This window comes from Pan paniscus, chromosome 9 (genome assembly GCF_029289425.2).
Source record: "Pan paniscus chromosome 9, NHGRI_mPanPan1-v2.0_pri, whole genome shotgun sequence".
Lineage (NCBI taxonomy): Eukaryota > Metazoa > Chordata > Mammalia > Primates > Hominidae > Pan > Pan paniscus.
The window spans coordinates 112,256,748-112,284,239 of record NC_073258.2 but is presented as its reverse complement, the minus strand read 5'-3'; the positions used below and the strand labels follow the sequence as shown (position 1 = coordinate 112,284,239).

General features: G+C 37.1%; 2 protein-coding genes and 1 non-coding gene across 5 annotated transcripts in view; 1 reads left to right on the top strand and 2 right to left on the bottom strand.

Annotated features, from left to right (window-relative positions):
* Positions 1-909: 909 nt before the first annotated feature.
* Positions 910-26,808, bottom strand: HOATZ (HOATZ cilia and flagella associated protein). 2 transcript variants are annotated; one of them, XM_003805434.4, is made up of 7 exons: positions 25,836-26,808; positions 25,293-25,334; positions 24,736-24,806; positions 15,872-15,952; positions 4,149-4,208; positions 3,488-3,540; positions 922-1,183 (listed from the first exon to the last, which is right to left on the bottom strand). In XM_003805434.4, exons 1-7 carry the CDS (start codon positions 26,059-26,061, stop codon positions 1,126-1,128), a joined length of 591 nt encoding a protein of 196 aa, XP_003805482.1. In that variant the 5' UTR covers positions 26,062-26,808; the 3' UTR covers positions 922-1,125. The 2 variants fall into 2 exon arrangements, with proteins under 2 accessions (XP_003805481.1, XP_003805482.1); XM_003805433.5 differs by lacking the exon at positions 15,872-15,952 and having other exon boundaries at positions 910-1,183; positions 25,836-26,800.
* BTG4 (BTG anti-proliferation factor 4) overlaps positions 26,121-27,492 on the top strand; it is a 55,907-nt gene continuing 54,535 nt past the window's right edge. The window contains exon 1 of one of the 2 annotated variants that reach the window (XM_055094818.1): positions 26,121-26,179. The gene's annotated coding sequence lies outside the window, so the exon portion shown is untranslated. The remainder of the gene's footprint in view (positions 26,180-27,492) is intronic. The other variant, XM_034933647.3, reaches the window with a different exon arrangement.
* MIR34C (microRNA mir-34c) lies at positions 27,344-27,398 on the bottom strand. The gene has a single exon (NR_163106.1). It is a non-coding gene; the product is annotated as a microRNA mir-34c (primary transcript).

Here is a 27,492-nt window from a genome sequence, read left to right as displayed (position 1 = left end):
ATTACGCTCTGACCAGTGGGCCACCCAGTCTTCTGTTGGCACAGTGGATGGGGGCTGTGTCTTATGAAAGCTATGTCCAAGAGTTCCAAGTGGAGGCCAGTAGTGATGGAAATGGTGGTCCTAAATAGAGCTGCAAACTCTGGGTAGCCCTCTTACCCTAAATATATGTTGCTTACCCAAGAGTCAGACTCCTGAGATTTCATCATTGGTAACTGATTTCCTTGGATTACCCATTGTTCCTTTTATTCAGCCTTCTTTTAAAATGCAACTATTCCTGGGTGGATAATAAACATATTGCTACTGAAGCTTTACTATAAACACACTTTCCAGTTCTTTCTTTCTGACAGAAGGGGGCCTGGATTATACTAAGATCTCTCGAAGGAGGAATGGGGAAGAGCATCTAACCCTGAGTAGGACTGCCATTTGGACAGTGCAGAAGGGACAAATCCTTAATCTTTTCTTTTCCATTACATAGCAAAGGGAATGAAAGTGAGGGGGGCTGGCACTGGGTTTATGTATGTGTGTAAAACATAGGCACGTGGAGCCAGTTATTCACAGAGGTAGAAGCAACTCACTTCTGACTTCAGACATGTTTCAGAAATGGAACAAACCAAATTTTGCTAAGTGGTTTTCTTATTAAAGCAAGTAGGCTTGAAGTTTTCAAAACTGCCCTTTCATTCCTATTTCCTGATTGTTTTTACTGGTGGTCTACAAGTTAAGACACGCAAAGCCCCTGTTTCTTGCTTACCTGATATTCATAATATAGATCTAGCATAGAAATTCTGGAAATACGCTTCAAATGAAAACAAGATAAATAGGAGTTTGAGAATGTGGTAAGATGAAAGAGATGTATGTTGTGGTGTCAAACAGTAGTACCCAGTAAGTAAATAGACACAAATATTCAATAGCTGGTAGAATTCATAGAAGCCTGCATATTTAACCTTTATTTCTTTATTTTAACACCAGTACTCACTAACTGGTAAAATTCCTGGAAATCTGCGTATTTAACTTGTATTTCTTTGTCTACTATAATGTTGCCAGTGATCTCAATGATCCTGATCTAAGAGAAGGTTGTTTCCAAAGTGAAGGTATAAGTGAGCCATCCTCTGCCATGTGTCAAGCAAATTAGTCCAAAGCTTTGACTTCTTCTTGGTCCTCTTTATCTGACTCTGATACCACTTTCCTGTTGGTAGTAATATCAGTCAGTTCCAATACACAGAACTCCGCCATTGTGAACATGATGTAGCATGAAAACAACTTTTGAAAATTCTCCCAGTAAAAATTCACTGTTGTAGATTCTATGTGTTGGGTTTTGCAACCAAGTATAAACTTGTATGTGAGAGAAGTGGTTATGATATTGTGAAGTGTGGTTTGGAGGTACAGGAGCCCTCCTACCCTAAATGTGTTTTGTTTATTCTAGAGTCAGACTCCTGAGATTTCATCATTGGTAATTGATTTCTTTGGTTTACCCATTATTTTATTTATTCAGACTTCTTTTAAAATGCAAATATTCTGGGATGGATAATAAACATATTGCTACTAAAACCTTACTATGAACACATTTTCCGGTTCCTTCTTTCTAACAGAAGGGGACCTGGATTATACTAAGAAGACCTGTTGAAGGAGGAATGGTAAGGGGGAGTCTGTGTATGTAGGGGAGTTATTTTACAATTGTGTCTAATAGAATAGTTTTTAAAGTTTATAAATTAATGTATAGTATGCAAACATCACTTTCTAAATTGGCTAACACTGAATTACATGATATTTTTCAACTAAACTTTTTGTTATAAATATTTTCTGAAGTCCAACATGTAAGCAGTATGCTGGCACTTTGGGTGACCCAATTCCTCATGGAGCTTACAGTATAGTTACAGACAATACAAAAAATATGAGAAAAGTTAAATAATGAAAGCAATAATAAGAGTTAAATAATTATAAAATATGGGCACAGAGTAATGCATGATTAGTTGCCCAAAGAATGTACAAAGAGTAACTAGAGGCCAGGCATGGTGGCTCACGCCTGTAATCCCAGCACTTTGGGAAGCTGAGATGGGTGGATCATGAGCAGGAGTTCAAGACCAGCTTGGCCAAGATGGTGAAACCCTGTATCTACTAAAACTACAAAAATTAGCTGGGCATGGTCGTGGGCGCCTGTAATCCCAGCTACTCGGGAGGCTGAGGCAGGAGAATTGCTTGAACCTGGGTGGCAGAGGTTGCAGTGAGCTGAGATCGCACCACTGCACTCCAGCCTAGGTGACAGAGCGACACTCCGTCTCAAAAAAAAAAAAGAGTAGCTAGAAGAAGTTAATAGTAGGAAGATAATCACAACAGAACAGAATGAAATTCAAGACTTCAGGATGTAGGACAAAGTTAGTTTACAAAAGGAATTAAGTAAGCATTTAAATTATTAAGAGAATTATCCGTCCAAGCCGGGAAATGTTTTATTATTAGGTGAGTCAGCATGGGTAGTAGCAAGAATGTTCTGTAAAAATACATGCAGAAATCTAAGGCACCCAGACGTATCTATTGATGCTATTTAAGTAGCAGTCTTCATCCACTATTGGTATCATTAAGTCACTCTTGATTGGGCTAGTTTTGCTTCATCTGTGGAAGCTAAGTCAAATCGTCTGGCTAAAAAGCGAGAAATTAGGTTGCTGAGCATTGTGTAGATAATATAGCTAGGTGATTAAATGATCTTTCTATTTTTTTTTTCCAGAAGTTTACAAAATTAGTGTAGACATATTCTTTCTTCTTTAAGGGTGTTACTTTGATAGCATTAAAGGCAGTTAGCCTCAATACCAATGAGAGAAAAATCAAAATTCTATCACTTTCTGTTTCTCCCAGAATGTGGTATGAAAATAAATATTTGTCATATTAATGTTGAGTTGGCCACATTGGTTTTTAGTCATAATACAAAAACGGACAGATTTCTTATTAGGGGTGCGTTAGTGATTAACTGTTGCTTACTTATTTCCTTTAAACTCTTCTAGACTGTTAAACTGTTCCTAGTCCTGCTCTAACATTATTCCAGAGATAAGGCTACTCCCTTATCATTGAGAGTTTGCTACATGAACTTAGTTTTAGCAACCTTAGCCCACTCAGAGCTGGTGAGCCACAAACACGTGCTGATTCACTAAAGAAGTGGGCCAGGCGTGGATAGGGGACAGTGGAGTCAGGAGGGCATGATGGTGGGTGATTATATAGCCCAGGGTGAGAAGAGAGGGACAGAGAATGTGCACAGAGCTTCAAGGCTGAGCTGCTTTCCATTTTGCACTAACTTATGCTTGCATATTCCACAGACAGACAAGTTTGTACACAGGCTTTAATAGTTGTGCGGAGAAGAAAGTTTATTCAAGGCAAGAAATCTGTAATACACGGGTGGGTTTCTAGAAGATTTAAGGGTAAGTGGCAAAGTAAGAAAAAAGAAATGCTTCCCTACACAGTAAGTTGAAAGGTGAGAGAATATTTTTGACATAGGTAAACTTACTTTGCTTTGTGTTCTTTGGCTTTTGGTTTATACGGAAGGGAAATCAGTTCTTTCTGAAACAAAACAAAACAAAAATCAAAAAGGTAAAATTTTACTTCTTGCACTGATTGGAATTTACTCATTTGAAAAAAAGCTGAGGTAAAATCATCACAGAGTTTATAAAGACTAGCTTCTTAAATCTGGAAACTGTGGGGTCGGTCAGAAATGTTGCACATTAGAGAGTTTGGGGTTTATTCAGGAGTGTTTGTTTTGTGCATCCACAAGTTTACCTGATACTATTACTATTTTTATTAGGTTTGTTTCTCTTCATTTAACATTTGTTTTTGTATGATCTAGGCAAGCTCAATCATTGTAAACAAATATTAGCACTGAAATAGCCCATGTTAATATCTTACAGCTTTATAATATGTGAACAGTAAACTCCACTGACAATAATACCTCATTTCTTATGCCAGGAGGGCTGCAAACTCTGGAGATAGCTTTGATTGATCAAGGGTTGCCAAATTATCTAATGTCTATACCTTGCCCCACTGTGGTATATCAATGGCTCTGGACTATAGCTAGCTAGATTTAAGGGTTCAATCTATAAAAAACCTCTGCAAAATTTGCCACAATTCATCCACTCAGATAGATTATCCAAATGCCTCACTATTGGTCTCACCGAGATCCTTTCTTCTCTTTGTTTTCTTAAGAGCTGGAGAATCTCTTCTCTTGTTTTAGCCTGTTTAAAGAAAGAAAAAAGTGGGTGTCTCGATTCAATAATAAAGACTTACGCCTACGAAAGGTAGAATTCTTTCATTTTCATCTTGTATTGGCAGAATTTTAAAATATTTTTTCCTAAGATATATTTATACATTTTTGTTTGTGCCAAAATCCTGTTTTTATTCAAGACAATGCTGCTTTACAAAATGCTTTTGTAAAATATTAAAATGCTGTAACATTTTATTGTAAAATAATAAAATGCTGCTTTACATAATTGATCCTAAATACAGGGTTTTTTTCCCCACCTAATAAAAACTAACTTTAAAAAAAACTAATATTTATTAAGACCTTACCACATGAGCTATGCTAACAGCTTTATAGACATTATGTCATTATTTTCTTATAATAACTCAGAAGTTTGACACTACTATTACTCCACTGTATAGGTGAGGAAACTGAAGCTTAGTAAGGTTAAATAACTTACCCAAGCTATTAAGTAGCAGAACCGGATTTGATCCTAGCTCCATTTAGCAACAAAGTTCAAGCTATTGACCATCACACTAAATTGCCACTAATGGTGGCAAGAAGCAGGATTAGCAAGCTCAAACAGCATGCCGCTTGCACAGGGCAACAAAGCCTTATTCTTTCGTCTCTCCTATTTCTAGCTTAGATATTGAGACCTGCACATTCTCAGATAAGTTTTCCTAAGTGCAAAAAACTAACTTAGTGCAGGCATGAAGATTTATCAATATATAAACTATAAAAATAGGCAAATATAGGTTCCATTTTTTTCACAGAATTCATCTATATTAAGTTTTGGAGATAGCCAGGTGGAAAATCACATCTGGTGTATTTGAGAAAAAAAGGAAATCCTGATAATCTAGCATCTAACAAATAAAACTTGTAACTTCAAATGGCCAGATAAAATCACATAAATTCTGTTTAGATCAAGCTGCAAGAAAGAAATAAGAAGTGAGAATAGACACAGATTTGTCATAGCCAGGTGCAGATTCTGTCATCTATCTAAATTTATTGAGTACCTTCCTAGGGCTGCTGTAACAAAGTACCACACACTGCGTGGCTTAAAACAATATTTATTGTCTCACAGTTCAGGAAACTAGAAGTCCGAAATCAAGGTATTGGTAGGGCCGTGCTCCCTCTGAAACCTATAGGGTTTCTTTGCTTCTTTCTAGTTTCTGGTGGTTTGCTGACAAGCTGTGGCATTCCTTGGTTTGCGTAACCCCAATCTTTGCCTTTGTTGTCACATGGCATTCTCTCTGTGTGTCTGTCTTCACGTGGCAATTGTCAGGAGGACTCCAGACTGGATTAGGTGCACAACCTACTCCACTGTGGCCTCATCTTAACTAATTTCATCTGCAAAGACCCTGTTTCCAAATAAGGTCACATTCTGAGGTACTGCTGGTTAGAACGTCAATGTAATTTTTGCATGTGGGGGGGCGTATTTCAACCCATAATAAGCGACTATGATGTAACGTTATGTGTTAGTGGCTGAACATAACACAGTTTCTGCCTGTAAGGTGACTGCAGACTTACGTAGCAGAAGACAATAGTTTCAAGTGTGCTATGTGGGGTTAATATAGGGTACGATGAACGAACTGAAGATCAAGGACCCTTAATTAAGACAAAGGTGTGTGTGTGGAGTAGGGGTGGGGACTCAGAAGATGTCCCAGGGGAGGTGATGTCCATGCTTTAGACCTGAAAGTGGTAGTTGTCAGATAATGTTGGAGACAAGATGGGGAAGAAAGCTTTTAAGGCAGAGGAAACAGTGTGTGCAAAGCCCCGGAAGCTGCTGGGTGGCTAAGTACTTCTCAGGGTGGTTCCCCAGTCCTGATGGCTCATCTGCTAGAGAAGCTAGAAACCTCAGGCATGATTCATCAAGACACACAGAGAAGGGGCCCACGCTGGGCAGCTGTAATCAGTGTCTTGGCTGGTGAACTGGGTGCCTTGGCTTTGCATCGTTCTGTTTAAGTGGTATGAATCTTGCCTTTTATAAGCCTACAAAGTTTTAATTTTATTTATTTTGAGATAGGATTTCTACGTTTTACTTGAGCTTTAGGCATCATATATCACAGTCACTGAAAGAAAAAAATTCAGAGTACATTTGAAAACTGTTTCACAATATCTGTCAACTTGCATAGATTGAATAAAATAATGTCCTTAAAGACCTGGGATATTTTCAATGCAGGTATTCAATGTTAGTTTCTTTTCCAACTTTTCCATTACACATGTATTCAATCAGTATTAATTGCTCTCATACTGTGATTACATAGCACTTTATACCTTTATTATGGTATTGATCTTACTGTTCCTGCTTTGTCTCTTAGTTGCCACCATGTCTCTTTCAGAATCTTACTCATCTCTTTATCCTTCCTTAGAGCTTAGCAGTGCTTTGTATGTGATACTCAATGGATTTTTGTTGAATTGAATTGATTGAGTCATGATGTATGAATGCAATCATTGTACTGTGTAATCCACAGTTATTGGCCTAAGCAAAAAACAAAAAGTTTTGGAAAGTGAAATTAAACAGTGGGTAAATTTAGTTTTAAAAATCCCCTATGAACAAAATTATATGAATTTTTCTGTGTAACTATTGGGAAATCATGGACCAGTTATATTGTCCTGTGCTTCTCATATAAAAAGACAAATATTTAGTTACAAGATTCAAAAATAATAGTAGAATAACAAATATATGCATTCATTTTTTTCCTTGACTTCAAGTTATTTTTTATTATAAAGGACTTTGGTGCCTTTAAATATCACATATCACATAATGCACTAGAAACAAATATTTCAAATATGATCTGATTTCTGCCTCCTGGACATGTTTCCTGGAAATAAATAACAAAACTAGTGTAAACAATTGTGTCATCTAAACAAAAACATTGTGGAATATTCTAGGAAATCTCTGCCAGGAAAGCTAAATACAATTCACTGGTAAGAGAAGATCCTTATAACTTATATTATTAGTAAGGAAGCATAACTTACTTCTTAATTTCATATCAACAAAAAATTTTCATTTCTAATTATAGTGTTTTGGTTGGGCTTATTAATGGAATTTTATAAGACTTTATAATTATTCAATTAATTGTTAATACAAGGGGGTCAGAATTTATCTTTATAACATCTTTGACCATTGACTGTTGACTTATATTTATATTTTTATTTATGATTTATATTTATACTATTCCTGAAAAAATAAATTGTGAAAGAAAACTGATTCCAGAAAATTAGGATGTGATATAACATATACATTTAATGTGTCATAGATGGTTAATGAATTTTAATGTCACCTCAAGAGTTAAATTGTCTGGTTCTCTCTTTTTGGCTTTTCAGAGCCAAATGACTTGAGTGGCAATATGTATTAGTAGAGTCAAATACATTTGGTTTGAATCCCAGTTCCGCTGTGTGTTGAATGGCAAGTTCTAGCTTAACTCTCCCGCCTGGTTCCTCCTTTCCCCACCTCAACTATGCAGTAATCACTGACCTGTAAGTTAGAGCTTTGTGATCTTGGGTAAACCAAAGAATCCACAATCCCAGTTGTGGATTTCTAATCTGTGAGGAAGGTTGTTGTGAAAATTGGAGATAAAAATTACTTAATGAAATGCATGACAGATGGTGAACATTTAATAAATGGTAGTTATTATAACACTATTATTATTAGAAAATTTTTCTTTCAGTGCTTTTAAAATCTTGAAAAGAGTAAGAAAAAAGAGGACAGATTGTCTGCTTTTTGTCTACAGGCATGAAGGAATTCTTACGATTCAACCTCTGACCTATGGGTCAGTTGGTGAATACAGTTTGAGGGAGGAAAGGAGAAACAAGGAGAGATGTTAAAGGTATGATTTGTTATTAAATATGCAGTGCAAATTCTTCTGACCACGAATTTTCTGGTGTGTTATCAACTTTCTTTTCAGTTAATATTCAATTATAAAAAAAGCTCTTAATAAACCCTAGACTTTAGAAGAAAGGTCCTTTCTTCTCAAGACCTGGTTCCCATATACAAACTGCATTTCTTTCGTGGATTATGATTGAAATTTTTGGACTGAAACATTCATCAAAAATAACACGAGGGGCCAGGTGCAGTGGCTCATGCCTGTAATCTCAGCATTTGGGAGGCTGAGGCAAGAGGATCATGAGGTCAGGAGTTCGAGACCATCCTGGCCAATATGGTGAAACCCCGTCTCTGCTAAAAATACAAAAATTAGCTGGGCATGGTGGTGCTTGCCTGTAGTCCCAGCTACTCGGGAGGCTGAGGCAGAAGAATTGCTTGAACCCGGGAGGCAGAGGTTGCAGGGAGCCAATATCGTGCCAGTGCACTCCAGCCTGGGTGACAGAGTGAGACTCCATCTCAAAAAAAAAAAAAAAAAAAAATGAGGTAGTGTTTTTCTCTGATTATCTGTCTACGTAGCCAGAAGAAATTTTCTCTTGATTACCATAGTATGAAAGCTGAATTACTGAATATAATTTAAAAAATGTCTTACAAGAATATTGAATTGATTCCAGGATCAGTTCTTTGCTTAGATACTTGGCAATCATCTCAACGCACAGAGAATCAAAGAACTCTTGAAATCAGTATGGGATAGTAGTTAAGCCCCTTGGCTTCACTGTCAGATGGACCTGAGTTCAAACCCTTATACTATAGTTTAGATGTGTGACCTTGAAAACGTCACATTATAGCTTCAGCTTCCTCATCTGTAAAATGAGGGCAATCATAGTGCTTTCAACAGAATTATTCTCAGGATTAAATAAGAATGTGAGTAAGATGCAATGCACACAAAATATATTTAGTGCATGCAGTTAGTTCTCAAAAATATTATGTAGGGAGATGAGCAGATATTTGGAGATAAAAAAACATTAAGAAGACAGACTAAGAAGTATTGAGGGAAATGTTTTAACTCAAATGGAATTTAAAAACATTTAAAATTCTTTCCATTGACTATAAGTGCAATAGATGTACATGGTATAGACATCAGAAAATGTGAAAAAATACACAAAGGAAATGATGTTTATATAAATCCAACTGCTAAATCTAACATATTAATATAAGTTTTAATATTTTAAACATGTAAAAATTTCAGAAGACCCTTAAAGAAGCTCCAAAATAAATAATCTATGGACTTAAAAATAATTCATCAAAAGGAGAAAGGCAGCTAAAGAAGCTGTGGGCTAGCTTAAAATGATTATAACACAAACATTATGCACAAAAGACATGGAATCAAGCTAGGTCCTCATCAACAGTGGACTGGATAATGAAAATGTGGTACATATACACTATGGAATACTATACAACCACAGAAAGGATCAAAAGCATGTCCATTGCAGCAACATGGATGCAGCTGGAGGCCATTATCCTAAGTGAAATAAAGCAGGAACAGAAAACCAAATGCCACATGTTCTCACTTATAAGTGGGAGCTAAGCATTGGGTGCACATGGACATAAAGATGGGAGCAATAAGCACTGAGGACTACTAGAGGGGTTAGGAAGGGAGGGGCACAAGGGCTGAAAAACTACCTATTGGGTACTATGCACACTACCTGGGTGACAGGATCATTCATACCCACATCACACAATATTCCCATGTAACAAGCCTGCATATGTACCCCCTGAATCTAAAATACCAATTGAAATTATTTAAAAAATTATACACAGGGATAAAAAGAAGATAGCAGTCCACTTAAAAATAAATGGAGACATGGAAGTAGGAATGAGCTTAAAGATGCTTAATGATGGTGATAAGCCTTGCTTGACTGAAGCAAGGTGTGTGCTTTGAGGACTAGAAAGATGAAGGGTAGGATAGGTTAATGGAATGTTGAGAACCTTGACATAAAGATACTTCTGTTTAAACTTGATTTAGTAGAAGATAGGCACTATATTTTTTACCTCAATATAATGAAGTTAGAAATAAAAACAGTTAACATAAAAAGACCTCATACACTGGAAATTAAAAAGCATACTTTTAAATAATTGATAGGACAAATTAGAAATCTGAATAGAAATGTAAAATATTTAAAATGGAATAATAATGAAAATACTATATAGCTTATGAGATGAAGCTAAAATAGAACATTGAGGTATATTTATAGCTTTAAATTTGTATATTAGGAAAGAAAGTGGAAAGTTAAAGTGAAAAGAGAAGGAAGTTGAAAGGAAAAGAACTAACCCAAAGTTGAAGGAAGAAGTAATAAAAATCAACTATGGATAACTAGAAAATGAAAATATGATGGGGGACAATAAAGCTAAATGTTGGTTTTTTGAAAAGACTATTAAAATAGATAATACTTTGGCATAATTACTTATGAAAAAAGATACAAATGATTAGAAATGAAAAGAGGTAATAACTAGAGCTACAGCAGAGATAAAAAAGGTGTTAAAAACACTATGAGTCTTTTGCACCAGTAAATTTGAACATAGATGAAATGAGCAATTTCCTAGAGAAAAAAAACTTACCAAAAGAATTTAAGAAATAACAGATAGGCCAATTTATCTATCAAACACAAAAAGTAAACGGGCAAAAAACCTATAGGCTTATGCAGAGTAGGACCATCTTTATCACCTCAACTAATTTCAGTTACCATTGGCTAATCAATTGGGTTTGTCTTGGGTTAACTTGGGTATAGTCACTGTATTATTCATCGCTTCCAATAGTGCCTCAGTTTCAGTAATTTAGCCTTTTCATAGGTTTCCGACAAGTGTTGTAAAGCCAGTATATGGTTGAAAATTCCTTTCCCAGTTGATTTTTGATGGGGTTCTAGTTGAGACCACTTCTAGACTTTCAGAATCATTATGATGTTCACCTCTGAATCTATACTTGTAGAGGGAGGCATTATGATAAATGTAATTACTTTTTATTTATCTGCAAAGGTTTAATTAACTTTGCCCACACATTTCTGCTCTGTGTTTGAAATTTCAAAATATAGCTTCAGTGGTAATTTTTCTTTTTGCAGGCAATAACTAAAGATATGATTAAGGGGGCTGGGTGCGTTGGCTCATGCCTGAAATCCCAGCACTTCAGGAGGCTGAGGTGGGTGGATAACAAGGTCAGGAGATCGAGACCATCCTGGCCAACATGGTGAAACCCTGTCTCTACTAAAAATACAAAAATTAGCTGGGTGTGGTGGTGCACGCCTGCAGTCCCAGCAACTCGAGAGGCTGAGGCAGGAGAATCGCTTGAACCCAGGAGGCGGAGGTTGCAGTGAGCCGAGATTGCACCACTGCACTCCAGCCTGGCGACAGAGTGAGACTCTGTCTTAAAAAAAAAAGAAAAAGATTAAGGGAAAATAATATAAGTCTCATTTTAACACTATGAGCAAGCCAATCTTGTGTCTTTTAATCAGGATGTGGATACTTGAGTGATCATGCCTTTAGTAATCTAGTCATCGTCCTTTGAGAGTTACCCTTTTAGTCAAAGCATTTCCATTTAATGCTAATGCTTATTTTGAACCTGCTAAAATTTTATTTTTCAATCATGGGTTTGGAAAAAAAAGGAAGAGGGGGAAGCAGAGAAGATAAAAACAAACTTTCACTGAGTAACTACTAGATATCGGGCCTTGTGTGAGTTCCTTATAGGTTATCTCATTTTATCTTTATAGCACAGTGAAGTGGGCATTGTTATTATTACCTCTTTACAGGTAGAAGAAACTAAACCACGTAAAAATGAACAACTTTTATCAGGGTCACTTAACTAACTAGTAACTGGCAGAGCCAAAGATTCAAACTCATTTCCAGTTCTGTTGGATGTCATTTCCTGTGCTTCTTTTGCCACACTTCAAACACACACAGACTTCAAACACACACACACACACACACACACACAGAGTGACAGAATGGTTTCTTCATTCAATCTTTACTCTAAAAATGAGTTAGCATCAACCATGCTGAAGAAGAAAAATATAGTCTCTGCTCTCACAGAAACATTCTTATTCTTGTAGAAAATGCATGCTTATCAGAATACAGCAGGTGGAGCTAATCCAGCTTGAGCTCAGCCTTGATCATAGTTAATTTACTTATTTGAAGGTATCATGTGGCTCTTTGCAAGATGTGGCTAAAGGGTAAAGATAGTTGAATTATAGTGGTATTTATAAACTGAGGAGCTTTCTAAGATCGTAGTGTAAACGAAATATTTATGCAAGGATTTTAAATTATAAATTAATTGTAAAATGGGAATTACATTCCAAATTCAGAATATTACCTAGGCAGAGCCAAGGTTCTATGGTTTAACAGAAATTGAGAACATTATCTGATTTTTATTTCCTTGAGCCTCCAGAATTTAATTTTCTTTTTTTTGAGACAGGGTCTTGCTCTGCCACTCAGGTGGAAGTGCAGTGGCACCATCAGGGCTCACTGCCACCTCCACCTCCTGCCCCCTGGGCTCAAGCAATCCTCCCACCTCAGCCTCCCGAGTAGTTGGGACCACAGGCACATGCCACCACACTTAGTTAATTAAAAAACAATTTTTTTTTTTTTTTTGGTAGAGATGAGGTCTCCCTGTGTTGCCTAGGCTGGTCTTGAACTCCTGGGCTCAAGCCAGTCTCCCACTTTGGTCAGCCTCCTGAAGTGCTGGGATTGCAGGCATGAGCCACCATACCTAGCCTTAATTTTTAATTCTATCCCAGTGATTGAGAGTTAACTGTCTATAGGTGTACTAGGGAATTTCAGTTCACATTCTGCAAGAATCTCACTCCTCAGTGGGTTCCATTTCATTTTTATGTTACAAATGCAATCATTAGGAAGGTGAGAATTATGATTGACTTAAGGTTTTTATTGATTTATCATTTTAAAACATCTCATATTTGGGCCTGGTTTCAAAAACCAGTATGCACCTTGGCTTGCTGATTTTGATAACAGAATGCTTCAACTATGAATTTACTCTATGAATTTACTACCATTCCCTGTGCCTATTAACTGAAATCTGCTATGTTGATTCTACAACTACCATATAGGAAATTTGTATCTACTCTAATAATAAGATACAGAACTGTTGGACCTCAAATTATCTACTATGCACTTTAAAAGACAGGCTGAATAATCAATGAGAAGGCTTTCCCCAGTATAATCTGATTTTAAAAGATAGACCTAACTATAGTAATCTATGGGAGTGGATCGAAGATGTTACAGGATTATTAATCAGAGAAAGGAAGAATGCTGACTTGCAGGAAAAAGATGCAGATCTAAGCACCTTTCTATACCTCCTGGAAATTGCTTGATCTTGGCTCAACTCCTAGGTCTGACATATACACTTTTCATTTGAAAAATAACAACTTACTAAAATGAGAAAAAAAATTAGTCATTATATAAGAGGGAGTCAATACAATTTTTCTTAAATGCATATTTCAATCAAGTATGAATTTATCTGTTGTGAGGAAGAAAAAAATGTGTATTTTCTTGGTTCTGTTACATACATTTTCTTAGATCTGTTACATATATTTTACCAATAATAATTGCCTGAAGAACGTACATGCATGCACACACAAAATGCATGCAGAGCAGAAGTACAAGTGATTTAAAAAACTGCTTTAATATTGCTTTAAAAGGCACTTATTTTAAAAAAGTAATAAGTGAGGTTTGTATTTTAATACTGAGAAAATATGAGCATAAAATGAGCACTGCATTTTAAAATTCAACAAAGTATACATATATTGAGGGTAACTCTATATGATTGAATTATATGTTATTGATGATTCAGTTTGCAATAATTATCAAAGCTTTTCCTTAGCAAAGACTACTGAGTCTTGAAGATTTTCATTGTTGCTGGTTATACAGCTATGATGAGTGGGTGAATGATACTGACCTCATCTTTCAGATATGTCTTTCCTGTTCTGCCCATAATGACTTAAGAAGGAGAGGTTAGGGATTCCCCACACAGATGACCTCAAACTTCATCTCTGGCTCATACTTCTTCTTTGAGTTTCTAGCCCATATATTCACAGGCCTATCTGACAGTTCACCTGCTTTTCTCAAAAGCATCTCAAACTAGGTAAGTCTAAACTAAACTTGTAGCCCCTCCCCCACAAAACCCCCAAACCTGATCTTCATCTAATGTTTCCTGTTTCAGAGAATGACACTACCCATCCTGTTAGGCAAGCGGCCAGAAAACTGATTTATCTTTGATACTTTGCTGTACCTCACCTCCCATATCCAGTATATAACCCTAAATACTAGTTATTTTACTTCCTAACTATCCCTTCAATCTATCTGGTCTTTCTCATCTACCTGCATGATCCTAATTCACATCGCATCACCTCCTGACTGAAGTTTTGTGATGGCCTCCAGTCTGGTTTTTCCACTTCTGCTCTGGCCACTTTCAATACATTCTCCATATTACAGTCTGCTGATCTTTCTCAAGCAAATGTGATATTCTCATTCCCCAATTTAAACCCTTCAGTAGCTTCTTACTGTTCTTACTGGAGCCTAACCTTCCTCCCACATTACCACATTGGCCATTGAGCTTTTGACATGTGCGGTGCCTGTTCCCAGAACAGGGTCTTTGCACATGCTGTTTTCGCTGTCTGGAATGCTCTTCCAATGTTCCCTCCACCACCTCCTTCTGACCTAGTTAATGCCCGCTCTTCCTTCAAGTCTCAGTCTGGTTAATCTTTGTAGAAATCCTCCCTGATTCCCTTGATTGGATCAATACCACCCTATTAAATTATCCTAACATCACTGTAATTCTTTCAGAAATATTTATCTCCCTGATTAGACTCCAAATTTCATATAAGGGCAGAGTTCGTGTCTTTGACCCATTTCCCATTTGCCCCAAGAACACTGTGCTGTCAGTGAGCTGCACTTCTTTTTTCTAAATGGGAAATAGGTTAAAACATGTTTTGTTGTCATTGTTCATCATTGTATGCCAGTGCCTAGCACAATGCCAGGCACATAGAAGTGCTCAATAAATATTTGTTGAATGAATCTTGCACAATTCTTGCAAAAAAAATTCTCCCATCTTTTGGGCCCATGATTCATGTTACTGTTTATGGCTTTGCTTGGCCCTTCTTGCCTGAACTTGACATTGCCTTTTCAGTGTTGACCTCTAACTTGCCTAGATTTCTTCTGAAGCCTACAGAGTTTTCAGTTGCTTCTGGCCAACATTCTGTAGAGTTCAGCTTGGCTCCATGATTTCAGTGCAGGGCGCCCACATGTCTGGAGTAAAACCTAAACAACGTCCAATCCAACCTCACACATACAGACTAATGTCTATACTTATACTACCAGCTATTTTATCTATTGGCAGCATTTATGACCAGAAACTCCAGAGAATGCAAAGATAGTATATAAAACATAACCACAGTTAAGAACTATCTTTTATATTTTTAGTTATTCAGTGCTCTAAAAAATGTGTCCTTTATAATGAAAGTTTCAAAGTTTAGATACCCTATCCTAAATAACTTATAGGGTTTTTCTTTTTTAAAAAAACAAATTGCTAAATTACTGTTACAATGAAAATATGCACATTTTCCTGTCCTGTGTGGTGGCTCATGCCTGTAATCCCAGCACTTTGGGAGGCCGAGGTGGGCAAATCGCTTGAGCTCAAGAGTTCAAGACCAGCCTGGGCAACATGGCAAAACCCTGCCTCTACAAAAAATACAAAAAATGTAGCTGGATGTGATGGTGTGCACCTGTAGTCCCAGAAACTTTGGAGGCTGAGGCTGAGGTGGGAGAATCACCTGAATCCAAGAAAGTTGAGGCTGCAGTGAGCCGTGATCATGCCACTGCACTTCATTCTGGGTGACAGAGTGAGACCTTGTCTAAAAAAAAAGAAAAGAAAAAGAAAATATGCACATTTTCTTTAAAAAGCTGTTCATGAAAGTTTATATCAACAATAAAATCAACTATTTGTAAATTGATTTTTGAATATTTTTTTGACCTGGCCAAGAAAGTCAAAATAATCATAGGTCAATTTGTCTCCTATATTGATGGTTCTAAACTTTCTGGGTTTTCTACATATGGCAGTAAGGAATGACACAAGCATTTAGCAATGTGATTGGAGTTGGGGAAAGGTATATACTTCTAGGACTTTGCTTTCTTTCCTTCTTTTTTTGGCCAAGCCTCTCTTTGGTACCAAAGTTCTAGTATACGGAATATTATCTTGTCCCCTGTGTCCAATTCCTAGTCTCAATTTCTTGTCTAGCATTCCAGATTCTCTGGGAGAGGGGTTCTGCTTTATTTTCCACTCCTGACCCTACATTCCAATGCCCATGGCAGGGTTTCTCTTACATGCTGTTAAACCTTGGCATAATGTTTTTGAACGTCTATCAAATTTTTCTGGAATCACTTCCTTTGGAGAACATGCAATGCTCTGCTCGTCTACTGTGACTTTCTTCTGTGACTACAGAGCAAAATGTACTTCCACTCTTTTCTGTTGCTCCCACATCCTCTTGCTCAACTGACTACATGTCTGTTCAGCACCTATGAGTCTGTGAGGCCTCTGGGTCTTAATGCTATTCTTGCAAGTTTTCCTATTAAATGAATACTTTATATGACATCTAGCTCAAGGAACTGGGCTATCATGCAGAATTTGGTCCAGACAAGTTAGATAATCCACTTATTCATTCATAACACTTATTTGGTATGTCAGGAGATCACCTATTTGTAAGGCTCTGTGATTATAATGTCAAAAAAGCCATGGTCCTTCACCTTAAGAAACTTGGAACCTACAGGAGAAACAGAGCAATGACACCACAGTACTGTATTTCAAGGATGATGACAGGGGGATGCCCAGGGTCCTAGAGAATTAAAGAAAGAGGCATTTATATCAGACTAGGAGATATGTGAGGGTGAGAAAAGGCTTGAGTATGACTATTGGACTGTAAACAGCTAAATGTAGTTATTAGCTAAATGGGAAGAAATGAGAGAAAGGCATTTTCAGGCAGAAGAAACTGTAGGTTTAATGTCACAGAACACCTTGGTGGGTTCTTGGAACTACAAGTGGTTCAAAACGGCTGTAATATGAATTGCACTTAAGGGTAATGGTGGGTAGATGAGGCTGGGGAGGTATGGCAGAAGGCAGATAGTGAAAGTCTTGGTATGTTAAACTGTGATTCAACCAGTTTTAGGAGTACAGTTGATTCTCATTGTCATAGTTATGTTCTAGAATGTCACCGCAAACACTGAATCAGTGAATACTAAACCATTGCTCCTAGGTTCCTGCCAGCCGCTGGTCATAATGTTTCATCAATAGAACAATACATAACCTTGTTTTATGTGTGTTTCTGTTTAAAGACACCTTAAAATATACTGCTGATTTATCAATATGAAACTCATGGTAATAGCACTCTAACTCATGCCTGAATAAAGCTTATCTAATACATATATTTTATCCATAGGGCACATCACAACCTTCTTGCACTTAGGAACATTAGCACTTTAAGGCCGTTTTAAACAGCAAAGTCACCAAAAAAAAAAAAAAAAAAAAAAAAAAAAAAGTGAACACTTAGCATGAAATGACAAAAAGACTCTTGTTTGGAGTTATGAGAGTGAAACACAGAGGCAAAACATCATCTTGTTCAATCTCAGCTGTGAACGTGTGTGTTGAACAACTCAATTTTTTTTTGAGACAGAGTCTCGCTCTTGTTGCCCAGGCTAAATGGCGCCATGTTGGCTCACCGCAACCTCCGCCTCCCAGGCTCAAGCGATTCTCCTGTTTTAGCCTCCCGAGTAGCTGGGATTACAGGCATGCACCACCACGCCCAGCTAATTTTGTATTTTTAGTAGAGACGGGGTTTCACCATGTTGGTCAGCCTGGTCTTGAATTCCCGACCTTAGGTGATCCGCCCGCCTTGGCCTGCCCAGCCTCAATTTTTTTTTTTTTAACCACTTTCCGCATGTCTGCAAATGAGCATGCAAGTGCCACGGATGTTGATTTTGGGGTTGTAAATAAACTATAGCTAGTAGGCAAATTTGCACATAAGGAATCCATGAATTATGAGGATCTACTATATTGCCAATACAGTGGCTTGGGAACTGCCCAAGTGGCTTGGGAAGAGTCAACTAGACAAATGACTGTATCGTCAGGCTCTGAGGCTTTCTTGACCACACTTTATGTGACTAGAATACATTATCACAGAAAATGACAAAATGAAGTAAATATAGATACATCACTCATTTATTATCTGGCTCTGATATAATTGCCTAAGAACGTTTTCATCTTGCGTTAGATAGAGGCAAAGTACAAAGGTGGATAATGGCTTTAATTTCAGATGTGCCATGGTTATTCTCTGAGTTACCTGATCCACAGAATCATTCCAGTTCTTCAATAAACCCGATTTGATTTGCCCTGCTGCTTATAAAGTGTTTACTAATTTGAACAATAAGGATTCATGTAACTGGAACCAAATTGATAGTTCTGCATTAATTTTAAAAAGGAAAAATGTACATGATCCTTTTTTGCTTCATTTTGCATCTAATAGTTTCATTTAATTATGTTTTATAAGCAGATAATGAATGTGGATCCTTGCCCAATATTATCTCAGCGTTTAAAGTGTTTTCATTTTGTTCTTAAGGTGAAATGTATAGAAGATATAATACACAGATCTCTGGAAAAAAGAGGAAGAGATGCATTTGGAGAATGTCCCTGTGGAACTCTGAGGCTGGGTCTGTATGGGACAAATGAATTCAGCATTTTTTTTTCCCTACTCTTTGCAGAGCAGGGCTACCCCGTAGGCAGTGTGCCCAGAGTAGCCGAATTCAGCTATTTGATCCCAAATCTCATTCCTCTCCCAATTATGATTTTACAGACTGTAGATGTTACTAAAGAAGATTTAGAGGGGAACCTCATCTGTCAACTGAAAATGTTCCCCAACATTGAATAACTTTTGAAAACAAAGTGGTACTTATGGATGATATAAAAGCATAAAACATATGTATATTAATATAATCTTTTAATTATCATTTGCTATCAAAATATTTGCTTGTTACTATAAATGCACAGTCTGTTTTTATGACTCTTCCACTTGAATGCTTTGACAAATTAGGAAGAGAAGAACAAGAATTTAAATGACTAAACAACTTTTATTGGTGAAGGGGAAATCCACCACTTCCTATTGGTATTCCTTTTATGGAGGAAAGGAATTTCATAAATATCATATTAGGGTGGGAAAGCAAAATTAAAAGCCAGGTAACACTTACTGGGAAATTTTAGGTTTGTCTCAGAAGCCAATCCCTATCATTTTGACACAAAAGAGGATTTTCTTTTATCTGAGCATCTTGGCAATGACACTGAGGAAATTCCCTACATTTTTGCTTTGGTTCTCTGAAGTTGACTTATAATGATTCAAAGTATCCCTTTCACTACTTTGAAAGTGATAATCCAACAGTTGATAATGTTAAAAAGTTTTCCACTTTCATGACTCAGTGTCTAAAAATACAACCTTTTGAAGTTCTAAGGTTTTTTTTTTCTTCTGAGAATACAGACTGCATTTCAATACAAGTAGGTATTAGCTAAGAATGGGAAGAAATGGGAGAAAGGCATTTCCAGGCAGAAGAAACTGTAGGTTCAATGTCACAGAAAAATGAAACACCTTGTTGGGTTCTTGGAACCACAAGTGGTTCAAAATGGCTGCAGCATGAATTTCATTTAAAGGGCAATGTTGGTAGATGGGGTTCCAAGACCCTCAATGGTTGCCTGCAACTGCGGAAGCTACCAAATCCTAGATATACTATGTTTTCCCTTATATATACTACCTATGATAAAGTTTAATTTGTAAATTAGAGACAGTAAGAGATTAACAATAACTAATAATGAAATAGAGCACATAACAATGTACTGTAATAAAAGTTATGTGAATGCGATCTCTCTCTCGGCTACTAAGTCACTAACAGGCATGTAGTGTCTACAGCATGGATCCACTGGACTGAGGGATGATTCATATCCCAAGTGGGATGGCACAAGATTTCATCACACTCTTGGAATGGCGAGCAATTTAAAACTTGTGAATTATTTATTTCAAGAATTTTTTATTTAATATTTTTGAATCATGGTTGACTGCAGGTAGCTGAAACCAAGGAAAGTGAAATCATGGAAGGAGGACTACTGTAATGTTCTCATTGTAGCATGACTTGCTTCTGGTTCAAGGAAGTGCCATATAACAAACTTTTGAGGAAGACTTATACTATGGACATTACTGGTTGTATAGAATGTGTAATAGAACAGATTAAAAACCCATACCCAAATAAGGAGCATACCTGGGATATTGTTCTGCAGATTGCATATTTTCCCTGTAAAAACCTTTGGTTTATATTCATTCATGTTAAAACTTTGAATACAGATCATTTCCAAATCTGTCATTTACATATATGCCTTCAAATACTGCTCTGACCTCTTCTTCCTTCTCCCAGCAAATGAATTATTTATAATTCTTTTCATAAAGGGATAATCAGCTGAAGAGCTTTCTTAAAGGTGGCAAAACTAAAAAGCAAATTAGTTTTATGATTTCAAAGAATTAGCTGACTATCCACTTATTATAATATTTTCAGACTACTTTACAACTCTCAAAGGAGGAATGATGGTCCAGTGTAGGGCTGTGAGGTTTCCTTTATGGACAGAGCAAGCCATTTAATCTTGACAGGCTCAATTGTTTTTGATTTCCTGCCATGGATATCCATCACAGAAATAGCAGTTGTGATTAACAGCATTTTGATCACTAACCAAAAGCATTTGTTATAATGTATACCTGGAAAATATTCCAAAATGGAGAATAATATTCAAGTGCAAAAAACTGTAACAACTGAAAAATCAATATCCGTTGAGGAGAGAGAGTTAAAAAGGTGCTTTCAGAGAGAAATTAATTTCTAGATTTTCATTAATTTTAAGGAGAAAGTGGAAGAATAAACCTTAAAGAGAATTTATGGGTAATGTTTTTTCCAATTTAAGATGAAAATTATACCTGGAATTTACTTATCAATGTATATGTTCAAAACATGTAGAAGATTCTCTTAAATAGATCATTGTAAATGCTTCGTTAGTTAAAAAGATACCCTCCCCTCATCTATTTTCTAACATCAAGCTAAAAATTCTAGAATGGTGGTGGCAGCAATGCAGAGACAACATTATCGATTTAGGAAAAAAAGTGGTATCCAAAACCAGATTCTGTTTCAATAATTACAGGGAGTTACGTTTCCTCCCATTATATCCATAACCCATGAGATAAAGCAGAACTAGGGAGAGGTGATGTGCTAACAGATTAGATTTTGGGAGTATTCTAGTAAAGATTATCAGCCTAGAAAAATTTGCCAGATGAGTCTATGTGGAAAAGCTAAACAAAATTGAAATATCAATATATAGGGCCTTCATTTACTCTTTAATTCATTTAATTATGCATTTATTTATTCAATAAACAAAGATTGACTGAGTTTCAATAACCAAAAAGGCACTAGGTTAAGCAAATAAAACATGACCCCTGCCTTTATAGAGTGCATTTGTTGAGGGTAAACTGTGGCCAGGCACTTCACATACCTTACATCACTCTATGAGGAGGATATTAAAAAAAATCATTTCTCTTTTTATATATGAGGAAGCTGAGCATCCCAGGAGTTAAACCACTTGCTCAAGGTCACACAAATAGTAAGTGGCAGAGTTAGGCTTCCAAACCCATCTTGTTGTCTCCAAAATCTACTACACTATGGTGCCTGTAATCTAGCAGGAAAGAGAGAAACATACACAATTACCTACAATACACATCAGAGACTGTACAAATACTATGAGAAAGGATATGTGGCTTGCCGTGGGAGCACAGAGAAGAGATCTATTCATTCTGCTAGTCTCTGGGTAACCCCTGAGAAGGCTTCACAGAAGCTGGCATTTGAGTTAGGCCTTGAAGGTAAATGGGGAAGAGCATTTCAGGCAGATACATGAAAGTGCACTGCAGAATGGAGAACCAGCTTATAGTTCCAGAGCTGGAAATAGTGCTTCTCACATTTGTATTCATACCATAGTTTTGAATTTTAGAATATTTGGCAGCATACTTGAACAATGCCATAGTCAGCAATCATTATGATACAACAAATCTATTATGGGATTAATTTCATGGACTTTGGAGTTAGGATTGCAGGCTTTGAATCTGCTCTGCCACTTACCAGTTGTGGGGACTTTGGAAAATCATTTTAGGCCTTGTTTGGCCAAATGATGATAATCATAATGGGCTATTTTAAGGAGTATATGAGTTGATGTATGTCAATTGCTTAGTTTAGTGTACAGTACCTAATATACATTCAATAATTGGTTGTTATGAACACTAAATTATGTTATCTCACTATATCTATAAGACAATTCAGTTATTTCAGGATTCTTTTGGTTGCCCTTTTGTATTTTGGCATTGTTCAAATTGAATTGTACTAGATAGTGCTAAGTTTCCCCATATACTAAGAAGGCACAGTTTCAGTAACTTCTCTTTCTTTCCCACTGCCTTACTGTTTTGTTAGGCCTCTTGTCTTCTACTGTCAACAAATGGAATCATCTTCTATATTGCAGTGCAGGACCACTAGGCTTAATGAACAACTTGGCAGATACTATGCATGTTTAGGTATAACAAAAATATACTTTTCCTGTTCATCACTTTGCAAGCATATATGTGAAGGTGTAAATAGTGTTCCTTGGCCTGCATGGTTGAGATCCAACTATACAGAGTTGGGGTGAGAGCATAGGAGAAAGTGGGGAGAGTGATAGGAGAAGACAGGTTAGGGCTGGATTGGAAAGGAATTCGAACATGCTAAGGAATTTGGCCTTGATCTTGTAAAGGAAATGGGCAGCCATGGGGAAAAAAAAAAGCAGGAGGGCTAGTATAATCATATTTGGATTTTAGGAAGACAACTAATACATTGTGAGGGATTGCTTTGCATATTCTTTGTCTAACAAACTATAAATCCTTTAAAACCCAGCACCTTTGGGAAGCTTTCTTGATTTGTTACACTTGATTTTGATGTCCCTCAATGTGTTCTCATAGTATTATGTGCATATATCTATCATGATATTATAATATATAATAATTATTGACTTTAATTGGCTGTCTCCTCCACTGGATTGTAAACTCCTTGAGATAACGGATCACATCTTATCTTTGGATCCCCAGCAGCTAGTATAGTACTTGCAGGTTCTCAATAAATATCTGTGGAATTTAGTAATTAAGATGAGTTCATAGAAGGAGCCAAGACAAGGAATCCAGTTCTAAGATTATTAGCCTAACAGTCTATCAGCATAACCTCCACTGGTAATTCACATCATATTGTCTTATTGTTTGACAAAAGCTGATAGAAATTTATAATAGTTTGTCTTTAACCTTTTATTTCTAATCCTTTCCTAAAATGAAATAAAATGAAAATTGAATTCCGAAAGCACTGAAGTTGACTTTTAATGATTTTTAATTCACTGAAAATTAGGCTTTCCCCCTCCCTAAAAAGTCTGGATATAAATATACAGTACATAATATTCTAAAGAGAGAATAAAATGCTGGCTATTTCTAATTACCTAATTTGTTTGAGGGAAGCACCAGTAGTCCACAAAGTGAATTAATGTGATAAACAAACTCAAATGCATTGTTTTGTAATTTATGTAGAATTCCCGATAAGTCTGTCAGAGTTTGCCAATATGTCCAATGATTAAAGATATTCAGCCAAAATGAATCCTCTATTTTTGTTTTTACAGTATAGGAACAGTTACAGGAGTATAATTTATACATTAATCAAACTAAATGTTTCTATAAATCACTGTATTAATTGCTGAGTTAAAGGCCATGCCTGTATCATGAAAAGCAAACAAAGGATGTTGCCAGAAAGAGAACTGTGCTCAGCTGATTTGACTACACCAATGTGTTTAATTCCAGCCTTTAGTCAAAACAGGTCTAGATGACAGACTCATTCCTCTGATTATTTAATTTTGACCTATTAAGACAATTAATTCTATTTGATTTTTCCTGTTCTTATGATTTTTTTTTAAGACTGTGTCTCACTCTGCTGCCCAGGCTGAAGTGCAGTGGTGAGATCATAGCTCATTGCAGCCTTGAATTTCTGGACTCAGAGGATCCTTCTGCCTCAGCCTCCCAAGTAGCTCAGACTACAGGTATGCACCAGCAGGCCTGGCAAATTAAAAAAAATTTTTTTTTTGTAGAGTTAGAGGTCTTACTATGTAGCCCAGGCTGGTCTTGAATTCCTGGCCTCAAGGGATCCTCCTGCCTAGGTCTCCCAAAGCATTGGGATTGTAGGTGTGTACTACTGCACCTGGCCTCTTATGCTATTTCTGTTCTTAGAACACTGTATATGGTTGGGGACCTTACTGGATGGAAAGTGTGTGACTCTACCTCTTTCTATTTCTCTCTGGTTCTGTTGTTCCTATACATTCTTGGACTTTTGCTGAGATTGATAATAGCCAATGTTGAATAGAATTTTTAAATTTTCAATTAAAATTCTAATAAAGGTTTCCTTAATTTGCTCAAGCTGATGCACTAGAAGTAGCAGATTTTTAAATATACGTGTGTTTAAAAAATCAAGATTATTTAGAAATTTAATGATGATCAGATGACCTTCTGAAATATTGGCCTACCTTTTGGAGATACTTTACTTTCTCCTCAGATTCCTGTATCTTTAGGGCTTCGGCAAAGATGTCTCTATTTTCTAGAGGGAATAAAGTCAAATTCAATCTGAAATAATTTTATTATGATTTTATACTAAAATTGATATAAAATTGGACATGGGTTGAAAGGGAATACATAGAGTAGGAAGGTAAACAAAAATACATGTGGTGTATTGGAACTTTACAAACCAGATTTGCAAACAACTGGAGACTGAGTTAATTAGCTATGGCTGCAGGGAACCTCTAATCTCTTTAGATGATGAGTAAGCTCGAGTCCAGAGACAAGAAAAAGTCTCAAAAGAGAGCATATCTGCAGGATCAGAGATCCAATTTCTACATTCCTGTTCAAACTGTTAAAGGAATTTAGGCATTGTCCTCTGGATAACCAGGGTGGTCCCTGAGCAGGGACTTAGGTGTTCAATTCAGAAAGTTATACCACAGTGTAAAGTAGTACCCTTGTACTTATTGTCTATTTTCTGATGAACCTAGGAGTCAGAATGTTGAAAGGCATAAAACTTGGTACTTACTGTTACTCGCAAGGTGAAAAGACTGCGAGGAGTGACTGTTTTCTAAAAAATACAAAAGGGAAGTAAAGAAATCATTGGAAAAGTCAACAACATTAAAGGCGTTTGAATTTTTTATACTATAACAATTGCATAACAGTTTCCACATCCTAGGCCTCACTAAGGGCTCACAGGTCCAGGAAGTTCATTGGTAATGTTGACTCCACCTTCATCTTTCTCCAGGGCTTTTCATGTTTGAATTAAACTATGTAAACTATCCTTTCAGCCAACACATAGCATTTCCTCAGATTATTCTATGCTGTTTACCAAATAGATGCCATAATTTAAGGGAAACTTATATGTTTTTAGATGTAACATATATACCACTGATCCTTTTCGGGTGGAAGGGTTGCTGGAAGGGTTCAGGAAATATTTATACATGCATTTGTATGTACTTATAACTATTTGTATATACCATTGCAGTTTCTCCTGGAAAGGGCTCTGGTACCTGCAGGCCGGTTACGGTGGAGGCAGATATGACTGACAGGAGGCCGCTATTCTACTCACCAGACCCTCTGCTCCTCCTGGGCCGCGCCACCGGCAGACGCTGACTGCTGTCTCTGCGCAGCACCAGCTGAGATTCGCTAGGGGGATACATCGACGCCGAGATCCAGAACTGCTTAGCCAAGTTGGCATCTTGTTCCGAGGAGCCAGCAAATACCAGTAATCCCGGGGGGCACATTTCCTGGGACTCTTTTCGGCCGCTAAGTTCTTCGCTGGGTCCCGTTTCCATGGCAACTGAGGACGCTTCTGCAAGCGTCCTCTCCCCTCCCCCCGCCCCGCCCCTGCCCCGCCCCTCCGAGAACCGCCAAGTTGGTATCAGCCCCTGCCGGCAGCCCTCGGTTTCCTAGGTAGGTGTTGGGATCCGCCACGCGCGTGGGGGCCGTCGGAAGCCCACCCCTGCGGTGATCAGGTTTTAGGACCAGTCCAAATCTTGGATATGGGAGAGTCAAAACGTCAACTTTGGGTTGTGTCCTGTCGGAGTCAGTGGGGGAGTACTTTAGCTTCTTATATCCTCAGTGGGCTGCCACATCCTCTCCCCTCCCCCCAAAAATATAGCTAAATAAACTTTAAATTCCTCAGCCCCATTGCCCCAATCCCCACTTCCAAACCAGATTGCCAGGGACAGCACCTGCTAGGTGGAAGTTCTGAGAACGTTGCGCTGGAGAATTCACGCCTGAAAGCCTAGCCCTTGGGAGCTAGAGGCCTGAACTGGGCGGATACGTGCCCATGTGTACACTTTCTGTGATTTTAAAATTCTGAATCCTTTAAATCTTAGGAAACAAGCTGGATTTAAAGTGTAAGTGCATTTACTAATCACTCCCACTAAAAGTTGCATAGACTCCAACAGTTGTAAATGATTACTTAAAAGAAGGGATACATCTTAATGAGTGAACAGAGTCTCTTCATGGAAAAAAGAAGTATGAAAAATTTTGTTAATGTATTCTTATAAAAGTATTAACAAGTCTGTGTGTATGAGTAGCTTTCCCGGGAGATTTTTGTCATGGCAGGAACAACTTAACCACTTCACTGATAGAAAAGTTAAGATTACTGTGGCAGGAACTGAGATGGACATCATAAAGTCAATTTAGCAAAGGAAATGGACACATAGCAATAACCACAATTTATGTCTTTATGGCACTTTATTCTTTCAAAATATTACTAACAATATTACTTTCAAAATATTACTAACAATATAGTCTCAAGAAGTTAATAATCACATGTTCATATAATAACATACATCAGTCAGCTAAGAAAAAAATCATATTCCCCCTTATATCTAAAATTTTGGTTAAGAGCCTGAAGGAATATTGAAAAAAAAAACAAAAAAACAAAACCCCACATACATACACATTACATACATTGTAAACTTAGTAGCTGAAATGTTGATTTTTTTCTTTTGGCTGAGCAATTAATAGGCAATGGATGAAATCAGCATTTTCCAACACCCCTCTTCCCCACGCACATTGATGATGCACAGGCAGCTCATTTGGACGAATTCCCAAATCTTTTTACCTGGCCGTGTGGTTAGTGATTGGTACTATTAGCAATCAGCTAACTACACTGCCTAGTAACTAGACTCATAGAAAAAATTGCAGTCTCAAGTTGGTACCCCAACACGTTGTGACAGGCAGGCAATTCATTGGTTGAGTTGGAGCTCAAC